The 17800-nt window shown below is 32.8% G+C and overlaps 1 protein-coding gene across 1 annotated transcript; it reads left to right on the top strand.

Moving 5' to 3' along the window:
• Nucleotides 1–4801: 4801 nt before the first annotated feature.
• On the top strand, nt 4802–17366 carry LOC132721375 (probable serine racemase; the record flags this gene model as incomplete). Its single annotated transcript, XM_060705667.1, is given in 5 exon segments — nt 4802–4928; nt 7054–7104; nt 7503–7630; nt 8552–8602; nt 8959–17366. Coding segments are annotated over 5 exon segments (504 nt in total), but the record flags the coding sequence as incomplete, so codon positions are not given.
• Between the last annotated feature and the right edge of the window lie 434 nt (nt 17367–17800).

Here is a 17800-nt window from a genome sequence, read left to right as displayed (position 1 = left end):
ATTTTAAACTGGATTAATATAGATCGTATTACAATATAGATCGTAAAAACAGTCATCTTAATAACGTAAACAGCCAGGATAAGGGTCTCTTGCTCAACCAACTAGTGCCTTCCGTAGCAGTAAAAGGGTCCAAGGTTGACGGTGATGCCGAGTTACAATTTTATATTACCGGTTTTTCAGCAGTTGCGTCACTTGATCACATCATTTATGTCCTATTAGCATTATATTTTCAAGAATATATCTACTTGCACTTGTTATGTAAAAAATATCTTATAAACAATTCATAATTTTATAGGTTGGTTAAGGCAACAAATTACCCTTTTGTTAAATGGTAAGTAACTAGTACCAAGTTTTGAGTAAAATGCTTTTTTGCTCAAGAAACCAGTTACTGAAAATGGTTACTAGTAATAAATTTACTGGAAAATGGTTTCTAGTAATAAATTTACCTATCTTATTTTGTGCGCAATGTATGAGCTATAGATATGAATCAGTGACATTGTTTAAACATTTAAAAAGTTATATCAAGTACCACAGTCATATGACCCACTAGTAATCATAGAAATGCCACAATATATATTGAAAAGATTGTTACAATGCACAAATTTTATCGTCATTTTGCTCAAATAAAATGGTTTGCTTGAATTAAAAATTTTGATTGCAATGCAAATTATTAAAATGTATGACATTTTTGTTGAATACATATCATAGACTTGTAAATAAGTAGACATGGTTGACAAAATTTGCAGTGAAACAAAAAGGGCAAAGAAAACTGTGAATGCAAAAATATATATCACGTCTATTAAGCTAGACCATGTATTAAATAACAATGTCTATAACATGTGGCAATTACATAACTAGTGCAAGGAGATATATTATTGAAAATATAATGTTAATAGAACGTTCGTTATGTAATCATAGGGTTAAAATGACATAACTGCTGAAATACTGATAATACCTATAAACTAGTCACTCGGCGTCATTGTAACCCATTGCCGTAGTGATTTTTTTCATTGTATTTTACAGCCGAATAAAGGCTGTTTCCCCTAGCCCAAAATAAGTATATTTTCCACTAAAAGTGCTAATATTTCCCCTTAAATGCCTAGTGATCTATATTATCAGAACCGTGACTTAACAGCAACTTACTTATATCATCTAGAGGACAGAAATCTGTCCCTATATATAGCCTCTGTTATGTACCATGCATGTTAAAAGAATTGATTTTTTTTCTTCATAAAATGTGTGGGTAAATTTCATTTTCAGTTGTTGGAATTTGATTTCAGGTTTTGCCCCTTTTCTGATTGATCGCGTTATATCTTATCCTTCAGAAAGCCACAGGTTGTTTTGAAAATTGAAAAAAAAAATCTCTGATTGGCAACTTTTGTTGCTACAGAAGGCACTAGGTTGGTTGAGCAACGCTTATCCTCTGTTTTCGTTATTAAATGACTGTAAAATGATCTAAATTAATACAGTTTAAAATTGCTGTTTCAGCAAATCATTAAGCAATCTGAGTAACTGGAATTTTTTTTCTTCTAAAAGAAAACCACAAAAGAACAAATAAATAACATTTTAAAAAAGTTAAAGGTTGTTTAAGCTTATTTGTGATGATATGAATGTACTTGCAACTTTTTTCCTTTGTATAAACCTGTACTTATATACATTTGAGAGGGCAATCTAAATTGAAAGCTAACTTTTTGTTAGAAAAAGCCACCTACTCCGAAGTTGCAGCCTTATGTTCAGACCACTATCAAACTGAATTGTGAGTGTGTACGTTGGCATTTTCTAGACTGTATGTGTACGTTGACATTTCTGTAAGTTGGTAAATTTTTAAATAAATACAAAAAATTACAGCAGGAAACTAGTTCCTTTTTCATTAAAACATTCTCTTATATATTTTAAGACCTGAAATTTTACTAAGAAATGACATGCGTATCGTTTATTAAGCTTTCATCAACACTTTTACACAATAGTGTGTACGTTGTCATCGACAATTTGCAAATATTGTTTGAATGTTCTCAAAAAGTACAAAACGTTAGACGAAACTAAATACATTTTTAGAAAGCATCGGAATTGCCGCGGTCGGTAGGCTATGTAGCATAATTTAAATCGGTTGGACATAAAAATAATCACTTAAAAACTTACCTCAGCCGAGGTATTTTGGCCCTGTACGTTGACTTTTGTGGTCACGTGACCAAAGTTGCTTACCCACGGTGACAATGGAACATTTTTCTACACAATACAAGTCATGCACAATGGAACATTTTTCTAAACAAAACATGCACAATGGAACATTTTTCTACGCAATACATGCACAATGGAACATTTTTCTACACAAAACATGCACAATGGAACATTTTTCTAAACAATACATGCACAATGACACATTTTTCTACACAATACATGCACAATGAAACATTTTTCTAAACAATACATGCACAATAGAACAATTTTCTACACAATACATGCACAATGGCACATTTTTCTACACAATACATACAGAATGGGACCTTTTTCTACACAAAACATGCACAATGACACATTTTTCTACACAATTCATGCTTAATGTAACATTTTTCTACACAATACATGCACAATAGAACCTTTTTCTACACAATACATGCACAATGGAACATTTTTCTAAACAAAACATGCACAATGGCATATTTTTCTACACAATACATGCAGATTGGGACATTTTTCTACACAATACATACACAATGACTCATTTTTCTAAACAATACATGCACAATGGCACATTTTTCTACACAATACATGCAGATTGGGACATTTTTCTACACAATACAGGCACAATGGAACATTTTTCTACACAATACAGGCACAATGGAACATTGTTCTACACAATACAGGCACAATGGAACATTTTTCTACACAATACATGCACAATGGAACATTTTTCTACACAATACAGGCACAATGTAACATTGTTCTACACAATACATGCACAATGTAACATTGTTCTAAACAATACATGCACAATGTAACATTGTTCTAAACAATACAGGCACAATGTAACATTTTTCTACACAATACATGCACAATGGAACCTTTTTGTACACAATACATGTACAATGGAACCTTTTTCTAAATAATAAATGCACAATGAAACATTTTTCTACACAATACATGCACAATGGAACATTTTTCTACACAATACATGCACAATGGCACATTTTTCTACACAATACATGCACAATAGAACATTTTTCTACACAATACATGCACAATGGCACATTTTTCTACATAATACATGCACAATGGAACATTTTTCTACACAATACATGCACAATGGAACCTTTTTCTAAATAATACATGCACAATGAAACATTTTTCTAAACAATACATGCACAATGGAACAATTTTCTGCACAATACATGCACAATGGCACATTTTTCTAGGGTTGAATGGATTAATAAACTTTAAAAATGGTTTTAGAATTTATTTTAGTTTGATTGTGTTGGAAGCTATAAGCTTATTGAAACACTTTCCAATCTGTTCCAGGAACAAACCAGTACTAAGCAATGAGTGTAAAGTTTCTTGCTCACAAAACAGCAGCTTGCCCTGGACAAGGTTTGAACCTATGCAGCCAGAAGTCCTTAGATTACTAGTTTGATGCGTAAACCACTCTGCCATGCCGCCACATTAAACTGGTTTTAAGATGATTTACTTGAAAAATCATATTTTACATCCATCTTGAAAAAGTTTTGTAACTAAAAATACATGTGTCCGTAGTAGAATTGATAAAAACTACACATCTACTGTTCAAATGGTAGAACAAAGATATTAATACAAAAATAGCTTTTGTAGTTCAATGAGGGGGGGGGGGGGTTGACATGCATGTTAGCAGCTGTTTTAAAATAAGCAACAGCTGCTGTTTTATTATAATAGAAATAAATAATTGTTTACAGTTGTATTGACATCTAAATTGGCCTTCTAATGTTACTATTACTTCATGGTTTGTTTGAATTGGAAATGAATATTTCAAGGGAGGTGGTCGCCTGCTAGTTCATGTGTCTGTATCTTGATATAAACAAACAAGACACACAGACACAAACATGTAGTATTTATGTAATGCAACCAGTTTGGCTAGATGCCATTGTTAGTTCATAACAATAAAATGGCTCGAAAGTCATGTTATAAAGGAACACCCGTTATACACTCGAAAAACATTATGATAAAATGTGATAACATTTCAAACAAACAAAATTAATATCAATGTTATAAATGAAGCTGGTAAATGAATAAAAATGGATCAATAATGATTAAAATGCCTACTAGACTGTGTTAATAAAAGTAGATAATAGACAAACATGATAATAATCATTTGTAACACAGTCAGATGTTTATAAATGAAACAATATCTTATTATTAAGGACATTTAGAATCATGGTTTTTAAGTTAGGGATTTAAAATTATTGTTTATATAAACAGTCTATGCTGTTTCATGTATTTACAATTTCTATACTGTAGGCAAAAATTGTAATCTAACATTGTACAGTTATTATCATGTGATACAAAGTGGTTTGCAACATGGGAATTGCATTTACATTACAATTTCTTATATCAACCCTATGTTTATTCATTCTGCAATTTTTATTATGAAATTTAGAAATTATAGGCTTGAACCTCTGTACCACAATCTAGCTTTAAAAGAAAAACATGATCTATGATTATCAGGGCACAATATCTGTGGAGTTTATGATTAAATTGAATGCCTATGAATATTTCAGGGCACAATAGCTGCTGTGGGGTTCATGATTAAATTGTTTGCCTATGACTATTTCAGGGCACAATAGCTGTGGAGTTTCTCGAGCAGGTACCGGAACTAGACGCGATCCTTGTACCTTCCAGTGGTGGAGGAATGGTGGCCGGTATCGCCATAGCAGCAAAGTTTATAAAACCAGATGTCAAAGGTTATACATAACTTGTACTTCTCAATCATTATTTGATAATAACAATCTTTATTCTGTATCATTGAAGTGCTGATTATTATATTAGCATCTCAAATTTTCTTTGTTTTTATATTCTTCTGGTATTCTAAATAGGTTAAAAGAAACTAATATATATGTTGCTTATTACATTTTCGTAATTTTTTATACAATTTAATGAACATATTAAAGGCATCGTAATAAACAGTATCAATGCTATTATGCTTTAGAGGCTTTAGTTTAGATATTTGGTATGAAACATTTTTTTGGTGGACCTCAACAAACATTGTTCAAACATAAAATTTTCCTTAAATGTGACTTTTATAGCAACCAGTGACTTTCCATAGCAACCACTGACTTTCCATAGCAACAATTCATTTCCTTAGCAACCAGTGACTATCTGCAGTAACCACTGACTTCCAAAGCAGCCAGTGACTTTCCATAGCAACCACTGACTTCCCATAGCAACCATTGACATTACATGGCAAACAAAGACCTCTTTAGCAACCAGTGATTTCCCATAGCAACAGGTGCATTTCTATGGCAACCATTAATTTTCCATAGCAACCAGTAACCTGTAACTTTCTATAGCAACCATTGACCTTTATAGCAACTAGTGACTTTCCAAAGCAACCATAGATTTCAATAGCAACCAGTGACTTCCCAAAGCAAAAGATGACTTTTTATGTTTTCATAAATAGGTAATGCTTAATAATTGAAAAGTAACTGTTACTGTATTTCAAAGTTTAATACAGCTATGTAATACGTAAATATCAAAATTTTTATCAACTAAGAATACTTTTGTTTTGAATTGTTTATTAGTCCCCTACCGGTTTACCGGAGGGGACTTTAGGTTTACCCTCCGTCCGTCTGTCCGTCCGCACTACCGAATAAGGATAGGGGGCCATCTAACTGTAAACAGAACAAAAGAGAACAATAGAGTTCATTCCGTAACAATAGAGTAAGGGGCCATTGGCCCTCTATTAAACAATAGAAAATAACAAAAGAAATGGCCCCTTATTCCATTTCGGCGGTCCGTCTGTCGTCAGTCCGTCCGTCCACAAAACTGGATCCTGCGATAACTTAAAAAGTACTGAAAATATTTTTATGAAACTTGGTATATGGATAGATGGCAGTATGGAGATTATGCACGTCTTTTTCTTTTCTTCCTATGTTGAAAATTCTGGTTGCTATGGCAACAAATAGGCTAAAAATATGACAAATTTTACACATAAACTGGATCCAGTGATAAAGCAAAAAGTACTGGAAATATTTTTATGAAACTTGACATATGGGTAGATGGCAGTCTTGAGATTATGCACGTCTTTTTTTTTTCTTCCTATGTTGAAAATTCTGGTTGCTATTGCAACACATAGACTGAAAATATGGCAAATTTTACACATAAACTGAATCCAGTGATAACTCAAAAAGTACTGGAAATATTTTTATGAAACTTGACATATGGGTAGATAGCAGTGTTGAGATTTTGCATGTCTTATCTGTTCTTCCTATTTTGAAAAAATATTAGTTGCCTTGGCAACACATAGGCTTAAAACATGGCAAATATAACAATATTTGTGATTAGTCAAAAAGAGCTGAAAATTTTTATGAAATTGCATCTTTAATTCAAGAGTTATCTCCTCTTTAAGAATTTTGCTTTTAAAATGTTATATTTTGGTAACAGGGATGTTTCAAATATTAACTTTAGAGTGTCCTTCAGTCCGTCTGTCTGTCTGTTCATAAAAACTGTTTCCTGTGATCACTTTTAAAGAACTTTTCCAACAAGTTTACTTAAAATAGAGAAAAATTGAAACATAAGTGAATGGCCAATTGCCCTTCAGAATGTTGATGGGGTTCTAACCGGTAGGGGACTTATGGATTGCTTGCAATACTATGATAATTGCTTGTTATACTATGGCCTTTGTATCTGAACATTAGACACATCTTTCTGCACATTGTCTTTCATTTGAAATGCTGAAATATTCACTAGGCAACTTTCAATTGTGTAGCAACAAAATAAATCTACTTCTGTTTCTACTATTTAGTGTTGTATTAATGGGGTGGCATAGCATTTTTTCACAGATGCAATCTTGTTTTTTTACTTCTTCAGTGTTTATTGTTGAGCCTCAGGGTAAAGATGTAGAGAGATGTTTACAGGCAGGTAAGTCACCGACTGTTAGAGTACTAGAGGCAATGTTGACATGCATGTACTGTCAGTATAGAACCAGACTGGACTGCATTTCCTTTCAGCTTAACCAGTCTATATATTGCATTATGGCTGCTTTATAAAAGTGTTTTCATATTGAAACCACTAGTCTACAGTGAGAACATTTTATTATAAGTTCCAAATTCTGAACAAGAGAAGATGATTAAACTAATTAACCAATTATACATTTTAGAAGTAGAGAATTTTTTTGATGTAAATTACAGTGTAAAAATATGATGGTCATAAAAAAGTAACTGAATATTCTACTAACTGAATAATGGCTGAGTACTTGATTATTGAAATCAGTGATGTATTGATATCATTTAAATGTAAATATGTTATTGTATTTGTAGGTGAGCGATTATGGCCAAATCCACCGAGATTCCTCAACACTATAGCAGATGGTATAAGATTACAACAACTAGGTCATGTGACCTGGCCAATCATTCTGGAGCTTGTAGAGAAACAAGTTTTCTCACTTGTAAGTATACAAAATTTCCTTATCTACGATATGAAATATATTAAATACAACCACTTTCATTTCTCTTGAATTGCTTGAAAATACATCTTACTCAATGAGTGAAATACACGTGAAAATGGTAGCTTATTTTTTAGACAGGCTTATTTTCAAAAGAGAGGTTTGTTATGATTTGTAGTTAAGCCCCTCACTCAATTCTTACTCAAAGAATTGAAATCAAACTTTAACTTAACCAAGGTAAGTCTCTTTTAATTTTTAAATTTTTAGGGTATAAGTTACAGGGAGTTTTACTGAAAGTTTGACCCATTTCTTACTACTTAGGACATTACTTGTATTTCATTGAATTAAGTTTTTTCTCTACAGACCAGTCTTGGAAGACTTTTAACCTGCTGAATTTCTTAAAAAAGTCTTACATCAAGCTACCATTTTTGAATTGTTCATTTGAGCCGCGTCACGACAAAACCAACATAGTGCTTTTCGACCAGCAGGATCAAGACCAGCCCCTGCGCACTGACGGCCCCGCTTTTCTTTAAAACAAAAGTAGGAAACTGAAAGCGAACAGCATGGATCCTGATCAGACTGCGCGGATGCGCAGGCTGGTCTGGATCCATGCTGGTCGCAAACCCATTATGTTGGTTTTGTCGTGACACGGCTCATTTCATAATTTTTGAGAATATCAAGATAAAGATTTGAAAATACAAAATGTAGTCAATTTCAGCAGGTAAGGATTAGGTGGTCATTAAAGTCAGATAGTTAACATAACTCATCACAACAGATAAAATACTGGCATGTTAATGTGTTATTTGACCCTCCCAAAGGTAACAAGTCAAGTCTGTCATGTCTTTTGTGCTCAACATCTATATTGGTTGATGTTTATTGCATCAAAGACACAAATCTTATCAATTTTTGTCATTTCCATTTTAGAACAATGATGAAATAATTGAAGGAATGAAGTTTTGTTTTGAAAGAATGAAGGTAAGTTTTGTTCAATAAATCAATACTGTGTTAATGTTTTAGCTTAAGCAAGTATAAAAATAAGAATAATTGCCACCAGTATAGAGCCAACCAGTGGACGTCCGGTTGGCTCATTTAGTATAATTTAAGATAATTCATGTGTCTTGACTGTAAATCTAGCTTTAATTACTTTAAAAGTTCATTTCACAGTACCTGTATTCACTTTCTAATATATTTTTTTCTTAATATTCAGAAACAAAGCATAAATATAAAGACATGTTGCTTCTAATGATGAATACTGTATATCCACACCATATTGATAATTTTCATATTGACCACCTACAGTACTATAACTATCCATATTACATTATTTCTAGTTAGTGATAGAGGCTGCATCAGGAGCTGGTGTAGCTGCAGCCATGTCTGAGAAAATGAGGAACATGGATGACAGTATACAGAATGTTGGTGTAATCCTCTGTGGTGGCAACACTGATATCAACCATCTACCTTGGTATAACTCTTAGATAAAACAATTCTTGGATTTAAATAATTTCAAAGAAGATGAAGAAGGTTGGGTTGCTGTGTATAGGACATTGTTAAAACCTATTTTACTCCAAAAGGTTATTGTTATTTTGTATGTTATGGATTTTTTTTTATCAGAAGATTAGTTGATAAGGGCTAAAGATAATGTAATTCTATACACATTTGAGCCGCGTCACGACAAAACCAACATAGTGCGTTTGTGACCAGCATGGATCCAGACCAGCCTGCGCATCCACGCAGTCTGATCAGGATCCATGCTGTTTGCTTACAAACCCTATTACAAGTAGAGATACTGATAGCGAACAGCATGGATCCTGATCAGACTGTGCGGATGCGCAGGCTGGTCTGGATCCATGCTGGTCGCAAACGCACTATGTTGGTTTTGTCGTGACGCGGCTCATTTGTTTTTGTGGAGAATTTAGGTTGTGGTATCATCACATTTTTAATTTCTATTTTCATTTTCAGATTGGAATAAAACTTACATTTTTAGTTTTTAAAACTAAAAAACCACTTTAATTTGAAATCCTTAAGATTCATAATTATGTGTGATAAAATGTTTACTCAGCAATATCTTTGTACAGTATATTTAAGAAATAATATATCCCAAACAGTGATTTTATCGCTCAATAACATCACTGTTTGGAGTTCGGATGCGACGAATTATATCACGAGGGCGTAGCCCGAGTGATATAATGATGCGCATCCGAACGACAAACAGTGATGTTATCAAGCGATAAAATCACCGATTTTGATATATTATTTCGATTCTAACACGACATCAACAAATCAATGCTGCTGTACCTGATATTAAGCAAAATTGCGACTGATTTGTTTACGTACTTATTTTCAGCGCGTCACATTTTCAGTGGTTACGTCACGTGTATAATGATTACGTCACATATCTAAATATAGAACGTCAAACTGTGACTTTATAGCATAATAACACACACTTTCGGTTCTTCTATGTTCAATAGGGAAAAATACGGGTCGTGTTAGAATTATTCATTTATATCAAAGAACATCAAACTTTTGACTTTTTGAAAGTACAAAATGTACAGTATTTATAATGTAGAACTTTGAAATATTTTTTGTTCCATTGAAGAATGGACTTTATGTTTTGACATTTAAAAGTAAAATATTTTTCCTTTTTTAAATTTTTTGTTGCTGGGAAAATAAAAATATAGGTTTTCAATTTTTAAAAGTAGAAATCAGTTTTAATTTGAAAAAATTAAGTTAAAAATTGTTGTATTACATGTATTGGGTACATTTAATTAAATTTGTACTCTTTTGTTATACACTATTTAATTTAATTAATATCTTATTATTATCTATTTAAAATACGTACATGTATAATCAAACTAATAATATTTAAAAAAATAATTTTTTCAAAGATTTTTTATTTTTCAGGAGGACTTTTTAGATAAAATGAGTAATTTATAGCTCACCTGAGGACAATGTCCTCAAGGTGAGCTTTTGTGATTGCCCATTGTCCATTGTCCAACGTGCATAAGTGTGTGCGTGTGTTCGTGCGTCAACTATTTCTTTAAACAACTTCTCCTAAACCACTTGGCCAAATCTGTTGAATCATTGCAGGGATGTTTCTTGCATGAAGCTCTACCAAAGTTGTTCAAAGAATTAAATTCCATGAAAAACTCTGGTTGCCATGGCAACCGAAAGATTGTTTTTACAAAAATCTGTAAAAAAACTGAAAGAGCTAGAGCTAAGATATTTGGCATGAAATATCTTCTAGTAGATGTTTACCAAGTTTGTTCAAATAAAAGCTTTAGGGTCAAAATTGACCCGCTCCAGGGGTCAATGATTTTCCTTATATGTATATAATAAAAACTTGAAAAATTTTCTTGTGAAAATCCAGAAGAGGTAGAGCTTAGATATTTGGCATGAAACATCTTTTTATAGATTTCTACCAAGTTTGTTCAAATAAAATCCCTAAAATCAGTCATCGTCTGCTTAAACAGATTCATGTTTTTGCATCATGCTTCAGTGAATCAAGTCTGCAGTCAGTTATTGATGACCCTTTGAGTACAGTATCTATTTGTTGGTCAAAGTCTTCATTGTTGAATATATCCTTGAGAGGCATTCTGGACAGCTTATTGCTTACTGGTATTTGCTAACCAGGTACAAATTTGACATTCAAGTCATATTTGCTCATTGTCAGTCACTTCCTCTGTAACCAAGGAGGACATGCACAAAGATTTTTCTGCATGATTGCGCATAACGTTAAGTCACTGTGTACAGTCACTGTTCTGCCATAAACATATTGATGAAACCGTGTACATGCAAATACTATTGCGTTTAATTTTCTTTCTATGTCTGTGTAGTGTGACTCTGTGTGGGTCAATGTCTTGGATGCAAATGCTACTGGGCGGACATCTTGGAATATAACAGACCCACTTCCATATTTGTCAGATCCCAGTCTTTCTGGCTTTCTGGCTTATTGTGATCAAAATAAGCCAATACCAGACTTTCTGTCACAATCGTTTTTATTTTGTCAAATGACATGAACATCCCACATGAAATTGACATCTTTTTTCAATAATCTTCTCATTGGACTGGTGCCCTCGGCCAAGTTTAGTGCAAATTTTTGTAAAAAAAATGCCATGTCGAGCTTATGCTCTAACTCTTGTTTTTGTCGATGGAACTTTTAGATTTGTTATTGCCTTTATTTTCAAGGGATCAGGTTTCAGTACTGTTGATGTGATGAGGTGTCCGAAGAAAGACACTTCTATGACACATTTATCTGGGTTCAACTTAATACCTACTTACTTAGCCTTGTCAAGAGCCCTGTGTAAGTTTGTGTAGTTCTCCTCTCGCGATCTTCTGTAAATCAAAATGTTGTCAACCGTCAAATCCCTCAAAAATTTCGTCAATTTTCTGCATGAAGATAATAATTTTTATAGCTTGATGCTGAAATACCATACGGAAGTCTAAGCGAGTGGTATCTGCCAAATATTGTGCTAAAGGTCTTCAGAAAAGATGACTTTTCGTCTAGTTTTACACTCCAATAAGCATTTGTAATGTCTAGTATGCTGAAATATTTTGCGTCCGTCAGGTGTGATGCCATGTTGTCATTAGTTGTCAAAGGGTAATGTGGCCATCATATTGCGTCATTGAGGTTTTTAGGGTCAATACATATCCTCAATTTCCCTATTTTTTTCTCAAATATCAGAAGAGAATTAACAAAATCTGTAGATTCTGTTACTTTTGTTATTATCCTCTCTTTCTCCATGTGCTAAGTTCAGTTTTAATCGATCTCTTAGTGCCTCAGGAACCGTGCGGGCGGATAAATGATAGGTATTGCATCTGGCCTAATGTGTCATTTACTTTTACCTGGGTAGACCAGCCTCTGGAGGATGTAATCATTTATGTTGAGTTTCTTCAGCTAGCTGTGTCTAATTTGAAATTGAGGTATGTGGAAAGGGCCAACCTTTATTTGGACGAATGCACGTTCAGTAAGAGAAGAAAAATTTACCGTGTCTTTGCAAAATTCTGTATTTTCCTCTGCACCTGAAACACTTTTTTAAAATCCATTTACAGAACAAATGTTATGTACATTCCTGTTTTTTGATCTACATACACTGGCAAAATGGTTTAAGTTTCCACAATAATGGCATGTCAAGTTTTTGCCTTGACAGATGTGCTTCTTTTGTCCACAGTTTGAGCAATTTCCAGCCTTGGAGTTTCCTGCTGCTTGTTTGTGTTAGTCAATTTGTTGTTGTTGTTGATGATGATGATGGTGCTGGCGATGATTAGGGTGTTTATTATGCTCCCCGAAAAATTTCGGGGGAGCATTTAGTCGGCGCCTTGTCCGTCTGTCCGTCTGTCCGTCCGTCCGTCTGTCCGTCCGTTGTCTTGTCCGGAGCATAACTTGAAAACCCTTGGAGATAATTTGTTGAAACTTCATACTGTGGTTAGGGGCATCGAGGGGGATTGCAGTGTCAAAGAACCATAACTCTATTTTGCCTGATTTTTGAATTATCTCCCCTTATAGAAAAATCTTGTCCGGGGCATAACTCTAAAACTATAAGAGATATCAACATGAAACATTGTAGGTAGATAGATCTCATTGAGTAGAGGTGCAGTGCAAAAGAACCGTAACTCTGTTAAGCCTTATTTTTGAATAATCTCCCCTTTTAGAAAAATCTTGTCCAGGACATAGCTGTAAAACTATAAGAGATATCAACATGAAACTTTGTAGGTAGATAAATCTCAATGGGTAGATGTGCAGTGCACAAGAATCATAACTCTACCTTGCCTAATTCTGGAGTTATTGCCCTTTGTTTATTTTTACTTTTTGAATTGTCCAGGACATAACTCGGAAATCATAAGAGATATCATCAAGAAACTTTGTAGGTTGATAGATCACATTGATTAGAAGTGCAGTGCAAAGAACTGTAACTCTGCCTTGCCTAATTTTGGAATAATTGCACTTTGAACTTTTTCCACGGACATAACTCTGAAACTACAAGAGGTGTACTTTCCTGTGTCCAAAACCTTTTCGGGGAGCATCACCCGGCTCAAACCGGGCTCTTGTTTCTTTGTTTGACGGTGTCTACATTTTCTCTGCCTATTGTCCTTAACAGTTCTTGGCAATATTTCATGTTTTGCATGATGTGTATTGTTTTTTCAAGTGTTAGTTTGTCACCTTCATTATTTTCACTTTAACTTCTGAATACGATCCTATCGTGAATCATTCTGTCTGACTTGTCAAATTGACAGTCCCTTACCCTGATCTGTAGATGTGTTAGGAAGGTATCAAAATTGTCAAGGCCCTGTGTCTGGTTGTTTAACTTGTATCATGCAAATATCATCATGGGTCATAATTTCTAATTTGTGTGAAAATACGAGTTGCCTTTTCAAGCATTCATGGAATTATGCTGACTTGTCAAGGTCAAGGTAAAAAAATGTAAAATGTTAAACTGATATCATTACAATTATGTGCATATCTAGGACCCCAAAAAGCTGCTTGACATATATCTTCTGTTCAATTTATTCAGGTGAGTGATATCAACCTACTTGTGCCTCTTGTTTTCATTTTAAACTGGATTTTAGATAGAAAAAATTCTTTCAATAGTATGAAATTTAGGTTGTCATTTATACATTCTGTTGAAATTTCAACTTTAGCTCACCTGTCACAAAGTGACATGGTGAGCTTTTGTGATTGCTTTTCATCTGAAATTTTGAAAATTGTTCAAAGAATCCAATTCCATGCAGAACTCTGGTCGCCATGGTAACTGAAAGAGCTAGAGCTTAAATCTTTGGCATGAAGCATCCTCTAGTCAGTGTCTACCAAGATTATTCAAATAAAAGACCTGGGCTCAAAATTGGCCCCGCCCCGGGGGTCATTGATTTTCCTTAGTTGTTTATAATAACTTAAACAATCTTCTTTTAAAAAAACCAAATATCTAGAGCTTAGATATTAATCATGAAACATCTTCTAGTGGGTGACTACCAAGATTGTTCAAATAAAAGCCCTAGTGTCAAAATTTGCTCCGTGCCAGGGGATTATTGTTTTTCCCTTTATGTATATAGTAAAAACTTAAAAAGTCTTCTTTTGAAAAACTCAAATCATCATGAAACATCTTCTAATGGGTGTCTACCAAGTTTGTTCAAATAAAAGCCCCAGGTTAAAATTTGCCCGCCCTAGGGGCCTATATACAGGTGAGCAATTTCAGGGCCATCATGGCCCTCTTGTTTATGACTGTGTTATAATACTAACACTTGTACCCAGGTGCTTTATAATAAAATTGTGTTGTTTATGCATTTTATTTTATTTAAAATAATATAATATACATATAATTTTGTACTTATACTAGTCTTGAAATGCAATTAATGATGAAAGTGAGGGTTGTGAAAAGGATGTTTATAATGTAACTTCTTTATTTCATACCAGTTCACTTTTTGAACTTCTGATCTTTATACCACAAGGTTTTGCATTTGACCAGACCCTTTATTGTGAGCTGATCAGTATTTGTATCTTGATTTTAGTATGTCTTTTATCATTAGAAATAGTTACAGATTCCATGCAGGAATTATTTGATATTGCATTTTACAAATTTAGCAGGGTAAGAGTTCAAACTATTATGCCACCTATAAAAGGGGATGGGGTTATAAATTTGCCTTGTCACACTGTCTTACTGTAGACCGACAAAACAGTGTGGAATATGAGGCATCCGTCTGTGTCCTATGGACACATTTCTTGTGTTCAAATAGACCTTGACAATCTAAATAGACCTAGACAATCTATATTGTTTCTGTTAAATACTGTGAGCTGATAATCAAGAGCGCAATAAAGGACATTTTAATTTCTGCACATTTCTCTATCTTTATGCTACATTCAAAAAAGTAATTATATTGATGATTAGCTCTCAACCCTGGGATCATGGGTTTCAGCCCTACTCTGCTCAGGACCATGTTTACCTAAATTAAATAATGTTTATACTAAATACAACATTCATATTGATAAATTATTGATACTGTAAATTTTGGTGTTATTTTCCTTTTTTTTTCATAGTTTGCTCATTTACCGATTTTTTAAAAAAATTTGTTGAGTTCCGAAAGTTACTCATTTTTATTAGGGCAGTTTCTGGGCATTATGTATTTTTATGTTTAATAACATATATTTCAATGTGTTCACACATAATGAAGTTAAAAAAACAAATAGATTATTACAGTATTATGTTTATTTATTACATTTACCTGTTGCTCATGTATATGTATATATACAAATGTAAATTTCAACAAAAATCAAAATTGTCTTAGCTTAGTATCTAGCAAAAGTATCACTTTTTGCATGCTTATATACACCTATATGTCAGTCAAATTATATTTTTTCAATTTTATTTTTTTAAGAGGCTTGGTCACCTTTTTAATCCACATTTTGAAACTTGTCATTTTGTCAAATCACTCATTTTGTGTTTGAAATTGTACTTTAATGTTAGAGTTTGAAGCCATGATTATAGCAAACTTCTTTCTTTTTTCAGGTTTTTGTATCTTTTTCTGTTTTCTTTGCAGTTAAATTTTATTTTAGATCTTGTCTATGTTTAAAACAAATTTATTGTACAAATGAAGGAATATTTAAAGAAATCACAGAAGTAAAGTGTTATAATACTAACCTCTATTTTTATTACTCCAGAGAAAAAATATGTTGTAATCAAGTCAATATCTTTTGTACTACAGTATAGTTGCAATATCTTTTGTTGTGCAGTGTAATTATCTTGTTACAATGTATTTAATTTGCATTAATTGATATTTTCTTTTATTATTTTTAAGAAAGCATAATGTTGTGAATTCTATATTCATATTTATTTAAACTTTTCTGTTTTGAAGAAAAAGTCAAACTATTATGATTGCTAGAGTTTCGTTGTTGTTGCCATCGGCCATTATCATAGCAAATTGGTTATTTTTGGAACATAATTTTTTCAAAAGCTTGGGCATTAGATTATTTACAATCACTCATTCTTTATCGCTATTACGGTTATAAATGGTTAAAAATTATTGAATACCAAATATTGTGAAAAATAATGTTCCAGAAATGACTGATTTATTACGATATTGGCCGATGATAGAAAGTTTTTGGCGGGAAAACATTGCAGTAAGACTACCATAAGTAGGATTCTATTTATTTTCTTTATTTTGGTAAAAAGTTTAATATGAGGGCATCCCTCATATTCTAAGAAAACCCAGAATTTGTAAATAAGTCTTGACTGTTTCCATGTTGTCTTCAACAAATTTTTACCTGTGTAATGTTTCATCCAATATACAACAATATTACATAATTATTGTTCGGTACAGTTTCAGTCCACCTAAAATGACATTGTCACAGCATACAAACTGCGATGTATGCACATTACTTATGAAACAGATGTTTACTTAGTCATAATGTGTTTTGTTATAATAATTTTGTTTTTCTTGTAGAGGGGATATATTACAAACAAATATAGTCAGGTTGTAATATGCATCTTCAATAAAAAATATTGAATCTACGACTTAATTCTGGATATTTCTAGATCATCCCTCGTACTTCAGAAATCTTCTGTAATCATCCACACAGTTGCCATATTAATTTCAATAGTATTACTAATTAAAATATTTATAAATATATGAGAAATCCTTGTTAAAACCACTAGCCATATTAATTTCATATACAAGTATTATGTTATTATTGTTATACAGAATAAGAAAATAATAAAGCAAATATAAATCCACATGTGTTTTTAATATATATACATGTATTTTAATTAATACTGTATTTCTTTTTTATATTTGGAAATTACTATACTGGGCAGGAACCAGTTTCCGGACAGAATTTGTTGTTGTGCGGGGGTATAAAAATGTGTTGCTAATGATTTGTTGCATGCAAGAATTAGTTTTCCAGTTCGAAGGTCAAGGTTACACTTGTATGTCAAGTCATAAAATTGTGGATAATCGTGTCTTGGGCATAATTTTTTATTCATGGATGGATTTTGAAAGAATTATGTATACATTTTTTGCACATTGAGGCAATGTGTCACATGGTAGAACCAGATTTGTACCTTAAAGGTCAAGGTTACTCTTAACTTGAAAGATAAGTTTTTGTTTAAGTACAATGATATTTGTTCCAGTCAACAATTTTGTCATTCATAAAATGACTTAAAAAATAATTTGGCCTGGATGTAG

This window comes from Ruditapes philippinarum, unplaced genomic scaffold, assembly GCF_026571515.1.
Source record: "Ruditapes philippinarum isolate M1 unplaced genomic scaffold, ASM2657151v2 ctg197_1_1_1_1, whole genome shotgun sequence".
NCBI lineage: Eukaryota > Metazoa > Mollusca > Bivalvia > Venerida > Veneridae > Ruditapes > Ruditapes philippinarum.
This window is presented reverse-complemented; position numbering and strand designations above follow the sequence as displayed.